The 21,274-nt window shown below is 31.9% G+C and overlaps 2 protein-coding genes, 1 non-coding gene and 1 pseudogene across 3 annotated transcripts; 1 reads left to right on the forward strand and 3 right to left on the reverse strand.

Moving 5' to 3' along the window:
• Positions 1–2,223: 2,223 nt before the first annotated feature.
• LOC118049372 (receptor-like kinase TMK2) lies at positions 2,224–3,703 on the reverse strand (annotated as a pseudogene).
• Positions 3,704–8,115: 4,412 nt separating this feature from the next.
• On the reverse strand, positions 8,116–10,697 carry LOC118049421 (alkaline ceramidase). The gene is made up of 3 exons (XM_035059417.2): positions 10,427–10,697; positions 9,958–10,276; positions 8,116–8,784 (listed from the first exon to the last, which is right to left on the reverse strand). The coding sequence occupies exons 2-3, from the start codon at positions 10,212–10,214 to the stop codon at positions 8,271–8,273; spliced, it is 771 nt and encodes a 256-aa protein (XP_034915308.1). The 5' UTR covers positions 10,215–10,276; positions 10,427–10,697; the 3' UTR covers positions 8,116–8,270.
• Positions 10,698–15,181: 4,484 nt separating this feature from the next.
• Positions 15,182–16,819, forward strand: LOC118049369 (uncharacterized). The gene is made up of 2 exons (XM_035059355.2): positions 15,182–15,870; positions 15,994–16,819. The coding sequence occupies exons 1-2, from the start codon at positions 15,375–15,377 to the stop codon at positions 16,506–16,508; spliced, it is 1,011 nt and encodes a 336-aa protein (XP_034915246.1). The 5' UTR covers positions 15,182–15,374; the 3' UTR covers positions 16,509–16,819.
• Positions 16,820–20,874: 4,055 nt separating this feature from the next.
• LOC118049439 (small nucleolar RNA snoR109) lies at positions 20,875–20,981 on the reverse strand. The gene has a single exon (XR_004687683.1). It is a non-coding gene; the product is annotated as a small nucleolar RNA snoR109 (small nucleolar RNA).
• Positions 20,982–21,274: the final 293 nt, after the last annotated feature.

Below are 21,274 nucleotides of genomic sequence, written 5' to 3' on the forward strand. Positions count from 1 at the left end.
ATTTGGATCTCACGCTGGAGTAGAGAACATCGTCGATGATGGAAAATTAAAAAAATAAGGCTGCTGTGGTGGTTGATTGTTGAACGACGGGGAGTAATAGACTAAGAGAGGCTAGGAAAAATGTTTATTGTTGCATTGCAATATATTATATTTTAGTTGAAATTGTAAGAATGATTTCAAAATCTTGATTTTAATCTGATTTTTGAGTTTTTAAAGTGATTTGCATGTTAATGATTTTAACTAACGTTTGTTCATATCCCATTTTACAAGTACAAGGCCTTACCGCCATAGCTTGAACAAGACATTGCTCGCTCACGATTTTCAAACAGCAGAAGCTGGAAGTAGAAACCAGAAAGCGAAGACCCACCATGCATTAATCTTTAATGTCTTGTTCAAGTATCATATGTTAAAATTTTATTTATTTATTCATTTTCTTCGAGTGGGTTTATGGCGGACCCACCATTTAATTCGGGTGGGTTTTGTTTTGTTTTTTACGTCCGGTTTTACAAGCTTTAGGCCCCGTTTGGGCTCTTTCTTTCGGTTATGCGAAAAATAACAACATTATTTTGATGCTTTTATTTTTAAAGCTTTTGGAGTGGGCTCCCATGGCTAAAAGCAGAAGAGAAGGGTGCCCAAAACGAGCACCAATTAATCTTTAATGTCGACCATATTGATTAGATGGCCAATTAATTCATTAATTAATAGGATTTTGATCGGATTAGATCGGGGGGTAGGCGCACACAAAATTGATCAAAACAAGCATGTGCGTGATTGAGGATAATGTTTGGTATTGTGGTTTAATTTTTTTTAAAAAAATTTTTTAATTGATTTGATATGCTAAAATAAAAAATAAATTTTTAAAAAATAAAAAAATATTTATATATATTTTTTAAAAACACGAAACTCAAAACAAGTATATTACGTGGTGAATGTGGTGTTTGATATTGTAGTTCGAGTATATTTTTTAAATTTTTTTATTTTTAAATTTATGTTTTTATTATTTTTAATTGCTTTGATGTGCTGAAATAAAAAGTAAAATTTTAAAAAATAAAAAATATTTAAATATATATTTTTTAAAAACATAAAACTCAAAATAAGCAAGTGCGTTGTGAAGATGGTGTTTAGTATTGCGGTCCAATTGTATTTTTAAAAATAATTTAGTTTCAAATTAAATTTTTATTTTTTTTTAATTGTTTTAATGTGTATTATAAAAAAAAATAAATTTTAAAATATATAAAAATTATTTATATATATATATTTAAATAATTTAAAAAACAACCTCAAGAAAGCATACCAATGACCGCTTGTAAATTGGAACTGCTCAGTGCGTGACAAATATCCGTGATTTATTAATTCATCCATTAATTTTTTGGTGCTATTATCTTGATGGAGTCACACCTTTCTCGTACTATACAATATTTATAGACTTTGTACAATAAATTTCACGTATATGAGACAACAGCGCACGTGCCAAGCTAACAATATATTACTCTCTTTAAAAGAATTGAAAAAAAACCATCGTGCTCATTTTTTTTTTTAAAAAATTTTTCAAGATTTTCTCCTTTTATTTTTTTTAAATTCTATCTCTCGATTTTTTTCTTTCATTCTAATCCTCAATTATTTTATTTATTTTAAAATCATCATAATTTATCTCAATTTTTTTATGAAATTATCGTAGTCTAAAAAATAAATATTTTATTATTTTTTAGTGATACTCAATTTTTATAAACATCTATTTTTATTATTAAATCATTAAAAAAGATTTAACTCAATTAAGTTCATTATCTAAGTTGTTGAGTTTTGAGAATAAGGCTACAAAACTTAAATTGATATCTAATATGCCACCATTTTAATATTAAAAAATATATATATCATTTTAAAATTATCTTGAATTCAAACCACTTTTATATTCTTCATCCAAGTTATCTTTAGAACACCTTGCCCAATTGGAATCGGAGATGATTGTTGTCTTTAATTTATTGCTGTAGTGTGAATAACTTAGAAACTATGTACTTAACCTGTATATTTCTCTTGCCAAGCATGTATGATCTTGATCCTTAATCAGTCATATAAAATTGATCAATAATTATTGGAATTTGGATGTTATCTTGAAGAAATTTTAAAATACTCAATAAATAATTATCATTATTTCTTAAATGAGATCACTTTAAAGAGAATTATAGATATTAAGAAGAAGAAGAAAATTATAATCGAACCCTCGTTTAGACATGATTATTTTAAAATTTCTCTCCTATTTCTCTATTGTTGATCTTATGTATATCTCTCCCCTATCCAGTATTGATGGCTACTCCTTATAATTGTGAGTGTTACATGTTATGATCACCCATCAATCAATGTTAAGGTATAGATCTTCCATGGTTGAACACCACACATTGCGACTCTGGCCTTGATAGCTGCTCGCCACCACTGGCGGCGGGCATCCCTTGAACCCTACTGATGGAACCATGCAATTATACGTCAAGCATAACGACACTGTATCTGGCAATCCCAACCCTGCTTCCAATGGAAACCCTGTTTATATAATTTATGTTGCAAGTACAATGTCTTTGTGCTGCCTCCGTACACATTCTTCACGTACTCCTCCGGGACCCTCCCCGTCAGACGGTTGTTATTCAAGAACAACGTCTCCACCGCGGCCAGAACGGGCGATAATTCACCTGTCAGGAGATTGTGGCTCAAGTCCACGATTGATCCCTCGCCGTACATTAAAGATTGATGATGGTAATGATGTTGGGACCCCACCTGATAAATTGTTCCGTTGCAAAAACAATGAAGAGAGGGGGGCCTCAAGAGAGAGGAAGGTATGGGCCCACTGAATTGGTTCATGCTTAAGTCGAGAAACCCTAAACTCCGACAACGATTGTAGCCCGTTGAGTGAGCCCCACATCATGTTCTTCGATGCTGACAAGTAACGGATCGTTGACGGCAGCCTTAACGGTAATGTCCCTGTTAAACTGTTGTCTTTCAAATCTAAATGCAGGATCCCTGCCGACACGATTCTTGGCAACTCGCCGGATAATTGGTTTGAAGCCAGAATCATGACTTTCAACTGGGACAACCCGGTGAAGAGACCCGGCGGGACTGTCCCGGTGAGCTGGTTGTAACTCAGATCGAGAGTGTGCAAGCTGGGGAGCAAGGATAGTGAACTGGGTATGGGCCCTTTTAAGCGATTGTTGGATAAGGAGAGAACTCGGAGGTTGCTGAGGAGTCCCAGTTGAGGAGGGATAGGTCCAGTGACGAGGCCAGGGTAGAGGACGAGCTGGGTTAATTCGGTGAGGTTGGAGACTGAAGGGGAGAGGAAGCCAGCCAGTCCACGAGCGCTAGAGACACCATTGCCGAGTGTGAGAATGGTGACTCGGTTGAGAGAGCAAGTAATGCCAGAGAAGGCTGAGCAGGGATCTGGCGAAGTGAAGTCCCAGGTGGAGAAGAAGTTTGAGCCTGGAATGTCCGTCAGGCTGTCTTTTACGGCTGCTAGAGCTGCAAGATCATCGCTGCTTATCCTGTTTTGGTCTTGTTGATGTGAGGGACGACAAGCGTCGACAAGAAGCAGTAGCAGAAGCAAGAAGAGAGCGTGTGATTTGGCCATGAACAGAGAGAGGTGTTTGATTTGTGCGAGCTCGAGCAAAAAAGAAAAGAAAGGAAGCTATTGCATTATTTGTACTGCCACTGAGTACTGTCTGGACAGTTGATATTGTGCAGGGGATTCTTGGATGGATCCACTTACATGTTTTAATGGACATGTAAGGTACTCCAGGAAAGATTTGGGATAGAAGACCTGTTGAATTAATTTGTGTTTAACCTAGCGTGATACTGTGGTAACTTTTAAAATTAAGAAGTTTTTTTAAAATATTTTTAGTAGTGGTTTAAAAAAAAATATATGTTTTAAAAAAATATGTATTTGTTTAAAATTACTATGAGATGATTTTTTGTATACAAAATAAATGAAAAACAAGTTTATATAAATAAAAAAACAGGATATTTTAACTTTTATAAAATCAAGATTTGAAACGTAATTATATATGTGTTTAGTGAAAAAAAACAAAAACAAATATTTAACTAAATAAATATTTTTTCTTAATTTGTGCTTGGATGAATTGCAGAAGTTACCATAATACCAAATATTCTTTGAGTATTGTTGAATATTTAGTAGGTTTTTGACTTATAACTATTACACTTGATGGTGATTTATTTTTGTTCTCGGGTTAAGGGTATCCTTAGGGGTATCTAAATTAGAATTGAGATAATAATCTAGATAATTTAAAATAGCTTTATTTAAAAAAAAAAGAGAGGTTAAAACAAAGTTGTTTTGAAAAAAAAAAGCCAAATAAAGTTTACCGAATCAATTTCTACCCCATCAACTTGAAATTCAACCTAAGTTAAGGGTTGGATTAGCGAGTCACCGAGTCAGGCTAGGTTTATAGTTTTTTTTTCAAATTAATTAAATAAATAGAAAATTTTCATCATATATATGCCACATTCATTTCTTTATAATTTGTAAGGAAACATACATGCATTAATTTTACTAGTGTGTTTATGTATATATATAAGATTTAATTAAATTTATTCCTTAAACCTCCTTTTTTTTTTTTTTTCCCTTGAAGCATTTTTAATGAGGACTATAGCTATAAATACTTTTCAAAATCAAAGTTTTGGTTGTAATGTGGATGCAGTTTGTTTTTCCATTTATGATTAAGTGTGTTCTAAAAGTATATTTAGCTTGAAAAAAAACATTAAATTATTGTTTTTATAGTAATTTTTGATGATTTTAATATGCTGATGTAAATTTTGATATGCAGTCATTCATCTCGGATGCCATTAGCCAACTCGTTCATCCATATTGGATATCATTACCCGAAACTAATTATCAATTACAATCAACATTTCATAATCGGTTTGATTCGTCAACAATGCAATTTCATAACAGCTCAATTAACATTTCATAGTCGGTTTAATATTCATCATAACATAATAATATATTCTCCTCAAACAAGTCATTTCAGAACATTAACATTTTCAATATTGTTTCAACATTCATCAAGAATTCAATCAAACCCGATTCAAATTATACACATTAATGTATGTAATGTTAAGTAATAAATAATTCTTAAAAATGGATACACAAGATCTCGATAAATTGAAGTTGGATATCAAGGCACAACCTAAAAGAAGAAGTCTTGTATGTTTTTTTAAGAGATTGAAAGGGAGATAAAAGGGATTTGAACATAAGTTTGACCATGGAATTGTATTATAAATATAAGAAAGGGAAGAACAATGGTCTAAATTATTTGAATTAAATAGCCAGGAAATAATTATATATAATTAAAGATCAGAAATGGCAGGCAGGGCATGAGTAGAATATTCACGAATAAATTATTGCTCGGATGGGGTTAAGGAAGAGAGAAGGAGGTGGCAGCACGTGGAAGAGTTGAGTGGTTGGCATGCAAAATTGTTTCCTACGCAAGAAAAATGGTGGTGGGGCAGTAAGGTATGGACGTACATGACAAATTATTTAGGCAGCTGAGACGTGTAATGTGACGGGTCTGTGCCCGGAGGAGGTGTATGAGACGAAAATATAGTTATCATCTTTGTTTTTATGCTCTTAAAAAGATTAGATTTTATTTTATTTATTTCACTTTAAATTAATTTTTTTATGTTTTAATGTGCTGATGTTAAAATTATTATTTAAATTTTATTTTAAAATAATATATATTCATTTTGATGTGTTTATATCAAAATTATTTTAAGAATAAAAAAATATTTTAATAAATTTTTAAGAAAAAAACTTTTAAAAAACAATTACTACTACACTTTCACACACCCTTTAAAATCCGAGAAGGTTCATAATTTAGTGGGCTGATGAGATTGTAGTAGTGTATAGTGTTAGGGTGAATTTATAGATTTTTATTTATTTTTATAGCACCACATTAAAATATTTTAATTGAAAAACACTAAAATATATTAATTTGATTTTTTAGAAATAAATACATTTTTAAAAAATAATTGAAAGCAAAAATTACTGCAACATCAAACAACACCTTAGATTAACAAGTAAATCTTGGTTTATTCTTTTTTTTTTCGTATATATAATGAATTAACGTTGTTTTAGATTAGTTTTTTAAATAAAATTCAAAATCAAATAAAAATCATTGATGTAGAATCCTAGATCTCACCCAGATGAGTCTGCTATTTGAAATTGCTTATATTATAAGGCAAATAGGCTCTGCTAGTTTTGGGATCTGCGCTCTAGGATTACTGTGAGAGAATCTCATCCCTACGGATTGATGCATGGCCTTGCGTGACGATACAGCTGGAGAGATTCCCTCCGGCCAGTCTCCTCCTTGTTCTTTAACTAGAAATGGCAGAAAGATGGGTATACTGTGGAGGATGAGTAGAGACCGTGGAGTCTTCACTGGCCTCCTCCTCCTCCTCCTCCTCCTCCTCCCGCCGCATGCATGCATGCCTGCCTGCCTTTTTTCTTCGTCAATATTGCCAATCCTGCTGAGCTGACCATCCTTGTTCTTATGGACCCATTTCTTTCTGTGCATCAACAGAAGCTCCTCACGTCATAGCCGCCTCCTATTCCCCCTCGTGGGTCTCCGTTCATCATTACGCAAAAGTAAAGTTTTGGATCAATAATTTATGGTGCTTTTCTGGGTTGATGATAGATGCTTCTGTCGTGACGTCGTCTACTAAGTTACCATCTTTTGCTTCAACAATAAGCTGTCCTCTTATTATTTGTTTTTTTATTTAGATATGTCCACTCTTCTTTTTTTATATTCAAACTTTAAGATTCACACCTAGTTAATTTATTAAATTTGGGGTCAACATCTGCTTATATGGTTCGGTTTTTTAGTAAATAATCTAATCCAACCTCTTTTTTTTTTTTTTCTTTGAATCTAATCTAGTAAATAACCAACTCGATTTACTTTTTACCAGGCTATTTCTTAACGGTTTTGATTTAATAGGCTTTTAGTTTATAGTGATTTCTTTTATTTGGCTCGATTTCATTTTTTTAATTTTTAAGATTTGAAATAGAAACCAAAACAAAACAAAAAATAGTTTTTTTAAGAACCATTTGGTTTGTTTAATTTCATGTTGGTTTCTACGGATATTTGGGTTAATTTGCTTGCCATTGATTAAATTCTTTCGGATGCATTATTGTAGATATGAAAGGAATCCTAGAAGATCATTCGAGACAACGTAATCTTGATTAATGTATAAACGGATTCGAGGATATTGATTTTATCATTAAAAAAAAAAAAAAAAAACCTTTTGCTTCAATGAAAAGTATAATGGCCCGTAGGTTTTCATTTAGTACAAGACAACAATGGACTAAAGGCCCAAACAGAAAACAAGATCTATTTAACACAGGCAAAGCCGTGAGTGGAGTTGTCTCTTCTTGTAATGGGTAATACGGTTCCGTTTAATTTGATATATCAGCCCAGTAGAAATAGTTTCCGGGCCCACCTCCTGATTGATGCTAAACCCATTTCGTCTCGTCAAACTTTAATTTGTCTGGTGCCGTTGACATTGCAATGCAACATCGAAAAAAAATATAGTAAAAAAATGAAAATGTTGAAGAAAAAATTCTTAATAATACTGAAATAAAGAATCATGATACCAAAAAAAATTTAAAGATTTAAATTGATGATAATCTAGAGAATTCAAGTTTTTAAGTTAAATAATATTGACAATATTAATATTGGTACTAGTAGCAGCATTAATGTTCATAATGATACTAATAATTCTCTTGAAAGTAATGATATTGATGAATTTTTAAAGAAGAATAAAGACAATGAAACTAGTTTTAGTTTATATGATACACCATCAAATTATCTGTTTTAAGTTTTTTAATTATTGATTAATAAAATATATGAACATGAATAATTGTTTAAGTTACTTAAATTATATATGAGCCATGTATTTTAAGGTGCTTGAAATATATATAAAAAAATATTTTTTATAATTTTACAATCCAAATTTTTTTTGTATTTTTCGTGCCATATTAAAAATGTGTTTTCAATAACCATGATTTTTAGGATTCTACGACATGTAAAAGAAGCTATCAAAACCATGTAACCTGAAACTTCCAGCAGCAAAGCATATAAATAGGGTACATATTCTACTTAAACGAGAAGATTTTTTACGTTTGCTTTTAATCCTTAACATCCGTTTAGTTGAACAAAAAATAAAAGAATGTTCTTTGCCTTCTTGTCTGCCAAAACTATAATTCCATCCTTTCACTTCTTTCACTGAGCTTTCGGTTTCTCAATCTTCACATATGGAAGAACACCCATGAAACGGACCACTTTGGGGGACCATCCTCGTTGCCGAGCACGGCAGAACATCAAGAACGTGTTTGCAAGGTATGAGTTGAAACCCATAAATACATGCCACAATGCATGACCCTGTGGGTTGATGGGCCAACTTGATATCTCCTTGCAGAGAATACGGTCGAAAAGCCAGCACAAAGTACCGATGAGAAGGGTGGCTACGTACATCTTTGCAAGACTCTTGGCAGAGGCATCCTCCGTGTAAATGTAGTACTTGTACATTCGAGGGATGCAGAGGAGGCAGAGGATCGCATAATGCACCTTGAAACCAACTCCAAAACGTACCACTGAATGGACTGCAGCAAAAACAACACCATACAGAAAGAGGAAGATGGGCATTGTACTGCGATAGTGCCAATCTGGTGAGTAGAGGATGTACATATACAGGAGCATCTCCCATACCATGGGGGTTTCATCACTCTGCTGTTGCCTGGAAACAAATTTCAACCATCATCTTCAAGCATGAATCCTCACTCTTTATAGATAAGCATAAATAGTGTAGAAAGATAGAGAGGTTGTTGATTGAGGGGTGTCATTTCTAAGTGTTAGTAGATTGTATTCCAATGAGCATATGAATATATTGTACTAAGCCTGCAGTAATGGCCACGGAGCTTTTAACCATTTTTATCTTAGGCATGCATAGCTCTTTTAACCAGACATGTCTGCTGTCAAGAAAGCTATCTGTTTACAGCTGGACGACCGCTGAATGTTTTCATGAAGACTTGGAGGCTTGAGCAAAAACAGATACTTCCACCCTATTCTCTTTCTCACCCTGAAGAAAATTTCTAATCAGACTCCGCCACTCGATTCATGCATATAACTCATGTAGAAGGGACTGTCCTAAATTTCCAAAAAATTCCCTCAACTGCTACAATGGAATATTGGCATCACTCAATCAAACATCATCTAATCCTTTAAGAGGGAGGGGAGAATAGGAGCTGACTCCTGGATATGGAAAATTACACAAGCATACAACCTAAATAAACTTTTGGTAAGAAAATGTCTTGTCTGTTCACGGCTCAAACAAGTAAAAAAATGCAATTTTGAATTTACTCGCCTTCACAGTGCAAATAAGAAGCTTGCACTGTAATTAATACAGCACAAACGTTTCTCACATGGTAAGTCACACACAAGTTCACAGCCACCATGGCTCCACAAGCTCAGCTCGTAATGAGTTCTCTCTGTCTCACCATTTAAATGCTTTCTCCACAACCTATCCTACAGTAACCCTACTGATGTATACAAAACACCAATGCTCACATCCTTTTTAGCTCATGCATGGATACAAAAAAGGAAGGAGCCTTAACCAAACAAAAGGCAAGCAACGGTTCAACTTGCATCCTGTGACTATACACCGACGAGGACAAAAAAAAGTAGTAATGGAGTACTGCTATAAATTCTGCATTTTCAATATAAATCCAACAGAAAATAAAAACAAATTGAATCGAGTTTTATTTACCTGGGAAATCCCGAATAAATTCCACAACTTCATGCATTGCATTGTTTTGAGATTTTCCTTTTTTTAAGCTATCAGATGTTATACCAACAAGAAGCATGAAAAAGCTTTAAAATTGTTGAATAGGAGATGGGGAGTGATACTTACACACGTTGCAAAGTAGCGTGGAAAATCATGCTGCCAATAGCAAGAATCATGTTAGATATGTGAAGAACACTAAATCTCTTCTCAAACCGTTGCCTCAGCGCATTTATGAGACCCACGAGTGCCAAAACAACGCATGGAATGTTAGAAATGGTGTTGTGAAACTCAGCAATATATGAAGAATAGGCATAATTCCTCTCACAACACTCTGTCGTGGACGTTACAGGACCCCAGAAACTCGATATTCCTCCTTCAGCCATTCTCGCCAAAACCCTTCTACTTCAAGAAGATTGAGCGAAATCCCTGTTATCAGATCGAGTGCCTGCAGATTCAGCAGCCCAAAAATAAAGATTGTTTTTAATTCTAAAAAATAACAATAAGATACAATCCAATCCCATTAATTAATCCTAATAATAATTCAGAATAAATAAATAAATCAAGCATTTATATATATATATAAATTAAAAAAAACCTTCAGGTGGTTAAAAGCAAGAGGATGATGCTGTTGCTGATGACAGCTACTAAATAAATTAAATAATAACCAGGCGAGCAGGGGAGGAAGAGGGTAAGGGGAGGGGAGGGGAGGAAGATTCTCTTTTCTGCATTTCGAGACAAAGGGTATTTATAGGCACGAAGGGCCAAGGCGGAAGCGGCAGCGGCGGAACCAGGAAAAAAAAAAAAACAGAGATAGAGAAAGGAAGAGATCCCGCTCCTTCCCTTCCCTTCCCTTCCTTTGTTTTGTTTTCTAGAGCAATGCTTCAAATTATTATGACATTCTCAATTTTGTAAATTAATTATTTTTATATTAATTTTATTCATAAACTATTAAAATTTTTCAAACCATGATTTGTGATAAAATGTTTTTTTTTGGGAAAAAAAATTAATCTGATGAATATATGAATGAAAAACCTTGAAATTAGATGAAAGATTATTTGAGAATTTTTTTTTTAATCTTGAAATAAAACAGATATCTTTTTAGGTTTGTTTTTTATTGGGATTCCCCCCTTTTAAATCCAAGATCTGAAACTTATATGAATCCGTTCTTACTTGAATTGGAAAAGACAAACTATACATTTAAATTGAATCTAACACTAAAAAAACATTACAATTAATGTTTTGAAAGTATTTTTTGTGATTTTTATATAATAATATTAGAAAAATATTAAAAAATCATTTATTTTCAATTATAAATCATTTTTAAAAAAGACATTACATCATATTCATCAACATTCACTATTTATAAATATAGTAAAAAATTATCTGTCAAGATATTTTTTTTATTTAATATATTTTTTATTTTAAAAAAATAATTTTTATATTAATACATAAAAAAATAATTTAAAAATCATATCCTTCCTGTATTCTACACACTTAAAAATCTATCTATGTCTGTTATTTTGTTAGACAGTATTTAAAAACATAATTTAAACCGTGTTTTTTTAAAAAAATTAATTTTTTTAATATTTTCATATTATTTTTAATGTACTGATGTCAAAAATAATTTTTTTTAAAAATTTATTTTAAAATATTTTCAAATAAAAAATATTTAACACCGCAATCACTATCATATTTTTAAATACTCACAATTATAAAATCCTCATGCATCACTTATCACTAGTTTAAGCCCATCATCAACTTTATATTTATATATATATTCTTATTTTAAATAACCAAATTTAAGAGGTTATTATTATAATTATGATGGATAGTAAACTACCTATTCTTATTCTTATGGTGTAACATATTTGTTCAATCATTTTGATAACAATTGCGAGTCGTAGATTAATAACAATCATTTTGGTGCGGGGCATCGCTATTTTCTTTTATGTGAAGGATATGTTTTTTTTTTTTTTTTTTTTAAAAAAAAAGGATGGATGATCATCTACCCTATATAAAAAGAAAAAAATACAGGCCAAGAGTATGGGCCTGGCCTGCTAATGATAGGTCCTGCTCAATTTAAATTATTATTTTTTTCTTAAAATTTTTAATAGATTTTGAATATGAATTTATTACTAGAGTGTTCAAAAACATGGACTAACCTGTATTTTTTAAAAATTTTAAAAACAAATTTATTAAAAATTAATTTTTTTTTTTATATTTTGAATCTTTTTAATGTGTTGATCTTAAAAATTTTTTTAAAAAAATAAAAAACATATCATTTGATACATTTTTAAAATGAAAATTATTTTTTTTTGTTAATAAACAATAATTTTATTTGGAAACCTTAGAGCATCTCCAATGCAAAAAGCCAAATTGAGAAGCTAAATTGATAAAATGGCTTTTTGAATAGTATAAATATAGCTTTTTTGATTATATTCATTCCAATGGTAAAAAGCTATTTAGAAAAGCCATTTATATTTTAATATATTTCATGTTAAATTTATTTTTATATAATTATGTAACTAATTTAGATATTTTATATATAAAATATAATTATGATGTTATTAATTATATAATTAATATGAGTAATTTATAAAAATAATATAAAATTTAATGAAATAATATGAAAGTTAAAAGATATAATTTAAAATTAAACTTAAAATTTATTTATATGAATATTTTTAATTTTTAGTTTTATATGTTACTGTTAAAAATTCAATTTTTTAAAAGTAAATTTAAATTCAAACTTTGAAAAAAACCATTAATATTTTAAATTTTGATTTTCAATTTTTTTAAAAAAAAAATCATGCTTTGAAAAAATTTAAAACAAGAACAAGTTTATTTCCTTGATTTTAAAGAAAAAAAATATTGTTGACCAATGGTTATAAAAATAGCCATTGGCAAAGTTACTTTTTTTTTTTGCTATTTCTACAGTAACATGTAGAAATAGCTCCTCTCAACTTAAAGAGCCATTTTGGCTTCTCAGTTGGCTGTTGGGTTGGAATGCTTAATTAAGGAAATAAAAGCTAAAAGGATATCTTTTTAATTTTGCTTTCTCATTTGTCTCTCCGGTTGAAGATGCTCTTATATTTATTAGGATAAACAAGAGATATGTTAGTGAAAAATATATCTTAATAGAAAATTTTTTAAAACAAATATATTTTTAGGTTTAATAATAATGCCAAAGCATTCCTGATAACTCATTTATAAAAAAAAAAAAAATCCCTCATAGCATAGCATGATCATATAAATCAGTGTTAATTATGGTTTGTTTGTTTTGCATAAAATATTTGATAGAAAAATATTTTTTTTTCCTATGTTTGTTTTCAGAAAAATATTTTCCTGTTTTTATCTTCTATAAAATACCTTATAGAAAAACTGGTTAACATCAAATATTTTACAATCAACCTTTAAATCTAGTTTATTTATTAAAAATATTTTTAACTCATAAAATTTTATAAACTATTACACCAATAATAATCTATTTAAAATATCCTCCAACCATTTCAATTACCACTCTCATCTTATTATCACAACCATTCCCAACCATTTATTATTATCACAAGAATCACCATCTTACTATCTTTTCAATCACCATTGAAAAATATATTATACATAATAATATTTTTTAATATTATATTTCCCAAGTCAAATATTAAATAAAATTTACAAGTAAAATATCTTATCAGAAATGTTCTTACGTATAAAACATTTTTCATCCGTAAGATATTTTATGAAAAACAAAACCACCGTTAAATTAACTTAAATGATTGACTCGAAATTAAGTACCGAGCAGTAGCAAGTACTCATCAGCACGTGGGAGATGAAGGAAACCGATAATTAAGTTCATTGAACGTGGACAGGAAGGAACTCTGTGGAGTGATTAGATTCATTGAACCTGGACATGCATCCTATTCCTGTTCCTGTTCCTGTTCCTGTTCCTGTTCCTATTCCTATTCCTTGGCTTGCTTAAACATGGATAGCTAATTATTTCTCAATGCTTCCTCACCAACACTCCATCCATGCGACTATTTTCCGCATCCAAAAACACATTTATCATATTCAATTTTGGGAATGTCTCGAAATAGTATTTACTATTCAACTCCAGTTATTTTAAATAAATTATTATTTTTTTTAATAATATTATTTTGTATTTTTTTGTGGTGACTCGATAGAGTTTTCTATATCAATTATTTTTATCAAAACATTGTCATTTTATATTTTTTTAAAAAAAATATTTGAATCTAAACAAATTAATTAAGTAAAATTTAGTTAGGTTAACCATATTTACAGATAAATTTAAGTCAATTCTCCTCAATTATTTTTTTTAAAACAATATTATCTTGTTTTTTTTTTTGTGATGCATTGATCAACTCAATCAACTATTTTTATTAAAATGTTATTGTCTTACCTTTTTTTTTTTTAATTAGATTAACCACATTTTATCCAATTAATATTTTATTTAATTCAATTAAAAACTTAATTTGAATAATAAATTTTTCAAATTAACTCATCAAGTCAAGTCCACCTAGATTTAACAACTTACGTTATAATGTTGACATTCATTATAATCATAGGAGGTGGGCAATTAATCCTTGATTAGTCAAGTCTAAGCAGTGTAGATGGCGGCTCCATTGCTGGTCATGGATCCGAGCTCCTTCCAAATTATGGCATTAGAATGGCCTCATTACTATACTATTGGTGAATGGGTCCAGTACGTCAGCCAATCAGAAATGGGAGCCAGTAGACATTAATACTTCATCTTAAACACACACGACCGACATATTTATCGAAATTATCAAAATTAAATACATTCTTCATATTATTTTATAAAAAATACACTCGCGTATCAGTATATTGCATTCAAGAACATCTAATAACAGTTTTATGTACTCATCAAGGGATAATATATCAGTATTATACGCACGCAACACGCAAGCTTCTTCTAAAACCCAGTTAGAAGCTTTTTAATTAATTAAAAAGATTAAATATGAAGAAATAAATTTGCCCGAAGTAATTAATCAACATGCAATCCACATCATTTTAGTAATTAATCCTTGGAAAGCCACATCATTTTAATAATTAATTCTTGGGCATTAACCTTTTTAAGTAAGCAGAGTTGGATGTGGAGAAAATACATGCAACAATCAATGATTAGGCATGAACCTAGACTCGAAGTAGCAGAGAGATTCATCGAAGGTTAGCATAATCAAGCCCGCATGCATCGACGAAACTGTCGTATAGTCTCACCCACACACTTTTACCCTTCTCTTGCCAGTTTCTGTATATATATATATATATATCACCATAGTATCGACATCTTTGTACCAGTTACAACATCATTTCATCATCTCAATTTACACCATCTTGATCTTCTTTTAAGTCTCAGATAAAAGTTAACCTGCAGACATCAAGCCCTTTCCAGATTCTGTGTTTTCTAGACATCTAGCTACTTCAATCGTTCTCAAGAAAAGGGGAGGTCAGGAGAGTATATATATAAAGAAAAGGGTAATTGGATTTATATAGCGGTGAAGACAAAAATGGCTAAAACCGGTCCAGTGAGGTTCAAGAGGGTAGCTGCAGCTTTCAACGAGGCATCTCGGGCTGTTAGGCTTTGCGAGAGTAGTGGGAGCGAGCACTACTCTCCAGAAAAAAATTCTGCAGATCTTTCCGATCTTGTCAATTCTTTTATTGAGAGAGAGTATAGGAATCAATTTAGAGGCGGAGGAGATCACGACAAGAAGGAAGATGATAATCTTGCTCATCAAGATCAGAAAGATCATCATCGTCCACGATCAAAACACAGTATTGATCAACATGATGAGTCATTGGATATTTGCTCTTATTCTGAAACCAAGGATACGTTGGAGAATTTGCTAAATAGCATTGAAGATGATGATGATGATGTCAGACAAAAGATTCGCAAAGAGACAGAACTGGCATGTGGTATCATAGGAGAAAGATCCTCATCGTCGTCCCACCTCGACTTCAAGCGTGGATTGATGTCGCATTTACGTGACCGAGGCTTTGATGCTGGTTAGTACATCTTATTCCCATATATGTATAGCAATTATTGCAGAATTTTCGCAGTAATACTGCGTTTTGTGGTCAGAAATCACACATTGTTCTTATTTAATCTGTTCTTGTGAATGGCTCCAGGTCTATGCAAATCAAGGTGGGAGAAGTTCGGGAGGCATCCAGCAGGAGATTACGAGTACGTAGACGTGAATGTTAGTGGAAAACGCTACATTGTTGAAGTTCTTTTAGCAGGGGGGTTCATAATTGCCCGGCCCACCAGCCATTATACTGAATTGCTTCAAGTTTTTCCACGAGTGTACATTGGGAAGCCCGAGGAGGTCAAGCAGATTGTGAGATTGATGAGCAATGCAATGAGAGAATCAATGAAAGGAGTGGGAATGCCTGTAGCACCTTGGAGGCGATATGGATACATGGAGGCGAAGTGGTTTGGTCACTACAAGCGGACAACAAATGAAGTGTCAAGTAGAAGAAAGGGAACAAAATCTGATCATGAGGTCATTTCTGCAAGAAGAGTTTCTGGGTTTGAGCCTTTGCCTGTGAGAGTTTACCATTGCAAAGATGATTTGGCAAGGAAGGGTGGTTCGGGAGTTAGCCATTTGACTGCTGCATTCAGAAGCGATGGCATTGATAGGTGATCATCATGATCGTTGTTAAATTAATTTCAAGAGGATTGCTTTGATTTGGTAGCTAGCTAGCACAGCTCTTCAGCTAGCCAAAGGCAAAGGCCACGAGTAAATTAAGTTTGGTTTTGTGCATTGTGTATAGGGAAATAAGTACCTCCCATTTGTAAGAGTTAAGGTGGGAGGAATCTGGGTTTGAAGGTGATTGGATTGAAGGTGGGATGAATACGAATGAACCCTTAATTTTGCTTTCTACTATATCATAATTTGAACGTTGTCTTTGTAAATAAATAAACAATTTTGCAATCATTGCTGTTGTGAATGTATATTACACCAAAAATTAAGTATGTTGGGGTGTTTGTTACTGTGGTTAGAATGTAGTTTTAAAAAATTATGAAGTTTTTTAGTTTTGAATTAAGTTCCTTTTTTTATTTTTGGATTGTTTTAAATTAAAATAATTTTATTAAAAATATATTTTAATATATTTACAAACTAAAAACAATTTTTAAAAAAAATCTTCCATTGTACTTTCAAATAGACACTAATTAAAGAAAGCAAACATCATCATGTATCCAGAAATGGCAAATCAGTTTTGTTCTCTTTCTCTGTGCAATTCTTTTTAGTTTAATTACATTTAATGATTTCAAGACTTGATGATGATCGACTGATAATTTATAATTTAAAGTTAATACAGAGTATCCCAGTCGTTCGTTTGAAAAATGATGCTCCAAGCCATAAATGATCATGAGTCTGGGATCTTTTATTCTTCAATGTCAATGTTTATAGTGTCAAAGAACCATTTTAATTTAAAAATTTAAGTTTATAAGTGAAGTTTTAAGATATGATTTATATTATTCTTTAACATATCCTCTCAAGTGAAAATCTTTTAGGCTTGAAACTTGTTCAGATCTATATTATCTTGTGCTTAATTTTTATCAAATAAATAAGGATAATGAGATTCGAACTCGTGACCATTATAGACCATCAAGGTTTTGATACCATGTCAAAAACCATCTCAACCCAAAAATTCTAGAATATGATTTATATTATTTTTTAAAACATAAAGTCCTAGGAACTATACCATAGTATTCATGTTGACGAGGAGGTGTAACACCTGAAAGTTGATATTGCTGGCCATGTTTATCTCTTTCAAGTTATAGCAGACAAGAGTCCATAGCCTCTAACTTTGCTGTATAGCCTTGTGATTGTGGGATGGAACCTTTGAAATAGTTCGTGAAGGACCCCATCCATGGGGGGATGATCCCCCCCATGAAGTCATTGAATGAAAAGCTGATGCACTTCAAGCGATTCAGTTTAGCCAGCTCAGTGGGGATATAGAGCCATGAAAACTGCTGTTTCCAAGCCTTGGCCAACCAAGAAAAGATAGATCTCCCGTTTCTGGAGGGATGGTGCCTGTGAGACGCATGCGAGTGAGATCTATAGCTGAATAATTTATAATTTTTACGTCGGATCTTATACAAACTTTGATTTTGTAGAAACTAAAACCTGTTTTTCATTTATTTGCAAAGTCTGAGAAAGTGAGTCTCTTAAAGGAGTTAGGACCTTCTGATATTTGAGAAGGTGAAAAGTCTGAGAAGACTCTAGCAAATATGTGCTTGCAACAAGAAAGAATATGGAGTTCTTGAAATAAAAGAAGAAATCACTTGTTTTAAGGGATATGATCAAGGCTATTTATAGAGCCCTGAGCCCGTGTGCTATAATCCTAGATTATTTAGGGACAAAAGGTCCATAAATCCAATAGGTTAATGTTAAAGCTGATGTAGTTGGCGAGGCTTGTGCTTGTACTTCACGCACGCACTATTTATCTTTTTAATTGATGAAAGATGGGTTTAGGCTGATCGGAGAGTGCAAGGTTGTTAAAATTGAGTTAATTCATAAAATTGTAAGATTTTATAAATTAAATTTAATGTGTTAAATCAAATTAAAAACTTAAAATTAATTAAATTAAAACTTAATTTGTGCAAAATCTGTAAAATTGATAAATTCAGTCTGATTTTACGAGTTTATTAAATTTGTAATATGAATCAAATTAAGTCCAAATTTGACCTTAAAATATCCGTTGATTTATTTTGTGAGATTGAGCATATCTTTCAAATTGTATATTGAACGAGACTAAAAATTTACAAAGAAATATTAGATACATAAAAATATATTGTGGTAAATTTTCAGGTCATATGGAGTTAGAGAACATAATATTTTAGAAGGTCAAATTTAACAAATTAATATTGTCAAATATGTCAAACAATATCTTTGTGTATTATTTAAGACACATCTATAGCTACCAGTGAAATTTTGCTTCAATTATAGTTGGGATATAAAAATTAGATATTTGAAACTTTTCAACTATATAATTATAGGCTCAATAATTCATCCAAATGAGAAAGAGAACGTCATGTTTGAAATCAGGACTCAAATTTGCAAAAAGATATACAAAAATTGAAGATTCAGGTTATATGGAGATTTTAACATGAAGATTTTTTGTATTATTCTACTTTATTTATTTAATTAATTTTAAATAATTATTTTTAATTAGAATTTTTTCTAGTGCATTAGACGGGTTTATTTTATTATTAAATTTATATTAGATAATTACTAATTTAAAATCATTAACTTGCAACCCAAAAAGAGTCTATCAAGATTTATTATGACGAGAATAACTAGGTTGTCATAGATTTACATGTGTTTTTTTTATCTTTTAGTAAATTTTCTGTATTAAGAAATTTTGTTCTCAAACTTTTTATTTTTCATATCATTAATTTATTAATTCATACTATTTATTTCTTTTATTTTATTTAGATCATTTATTAATTATAATATTATTGCTTCATTTTAGATATTTTAATGTAATTTAATTTTTTTGATTAGAATTCTTAATATATAAATAATTAAAAAAAATTATTTGTAATTTTACAATGTGTTGTTTCAAAAACAGTGTTTTTGAGAAAATCTTCGGAGAGGGTGAGAGCAGAACAGAATGCTGTCCGAGACTTTTTCGACAATCTCAAGGAAAGCGGATCTATTCCCATCTTAGGATAGAGGGTCTCCCTGATGAGTTTCTTACTGTTACATGAAGGTTTATTCCTTTAGAGACGATAGGCCTATATTTGCAATCCCAGGTATGCAAGTAGCAAGACAACCTTCCATTGACCTAAGGCAAAATAGATGACTAAAAGCATGGCTAGGAGTATCCATGTTCATACTATCTAACGAGACTCTGGCAAGCAGATACAAGTTCTTGCGGGGCATCCTTGCTCTTCAAATGGCTTTCTATTTTGTTTATGTAAACAGTAATTGCTTTATACATCGAGTAACTACAGCACTCCTCGGAATGCTTCTCTCTCGATCTCTGTGAAACCATTATGTTCTCTCTTCTTCTTCTTCATAAACTTCTTTGGCCTTGGTCCGGCTAGAATCAATCAAGGCCATCATCATCTGAACGATGGAATACAACAAAATTGTAAACCAGGTCTGAACTTTGACAGGGCAAAATGCCTCGCTATATTCTTCATCCTATTTTAACAGAATGTTCTCTCGAACACTGGATTGAACGATAATAATAGTGTCCAATAGAGTAGTTCTGTTGTCCATATGAAGAACAAGATTTAGGGAAATCAATTATTTTCAAAGGTGTTCGACCTAAACTTGTGAAAAGTTGAGACCTTTTTTGAGCATGAACTCATTCATCTTCTGGGATTTTTAGCTTTCATATTCCTTGGCTACCACTTAGGAATTAGGATAGTTTGAAGTTGCTGGATATATCACGGGATATGGATGTAGTTTTAACTTCAGCTGAATTTCAGGTAATGATGATAATTCAGAGACAATTTCAAGGGTCCAAATTTATTCATCAGTCATCAATAATGTTAACACGCCGTTTCAAAATGTTCCTCCACCTCTTTGTTTCTTACTTAATGCCATAATCCTTGGAAACCCGGCATCCCAAACCAGCAACCACCACATCTGGGCTGCTCTTGTCCCTCCACCAAGAAATGTTTCAGTTTTACAATATCCCAAGGAAAGCTGAACTAGAAAAGCCTGATCATATCAAATCACAAATCGAGTGACCTTTTATTGTTATAGAACATGGTTATTGTTTGAGGTTAACACCAGATCGAGGAAAAAGTAACAAAAAGAAAGAGAGAATCTTGAGAGGAATAAATGTTGTCACGGATAGACGCTCACTGCTGAGAAATTCGAAGCAGGGAGCCTGGAAAGTGACGATTGATCAATTTAAGAGAAGGGTCTCTGAAAAAGGCTAAATCCTATGCCATTTCCCTCTTCTCTCCCTCCTCTTCTTTCTTTCTGCATATGCCAAAGAAAAAAAGACAGAAAATAAACAAAAGAAGAAGAAAATTAAAAAGAATGTGAGAAGCTCGGTAAGCAGATCTATCGATCGGAGATAGAAAATCAATCTCACACAATAGCCGGTCAGTTAGCTTCTCAGCCAGATTGATATAGCTACAGCCGCTTTGGCAACAAGGAGAAGGCCATTTTTTTAACACCTCCCCTTGGTACATGTAGCTTAGCTTAGACCTAAACAGTTCATATACTATATACCATGCAACATAAATGAAAGAAGATGATCAAAGGAAGGAGATCAGACAGACAGACCCAGCAGAGAAAATTTGTGAAAGTGTTGATAAAACCCTAGTGCTGAAGGCTGCTATTTATACGAAGAGATCTTGGTGGTGGTGGTGGTGGAAGAAACATCTCAGCCGCCTAAAGATTGTTATTCGATTCTTTCCTTGGTTTCCATTAAA

The sequence above is a fragment of the Populus alba genome, chromosome 2 (assembly GCF_005239225.2).
Source record: "Populus alba chromosome 2, ASM523922v2, whole genome shotgun sequence".
Lineage (NCBI taxonomy): Eukaryota > Viridiplantae > Streptophyta > Magnoliopsida > Malpighiales > Salicaceae > Populus > Populus alba.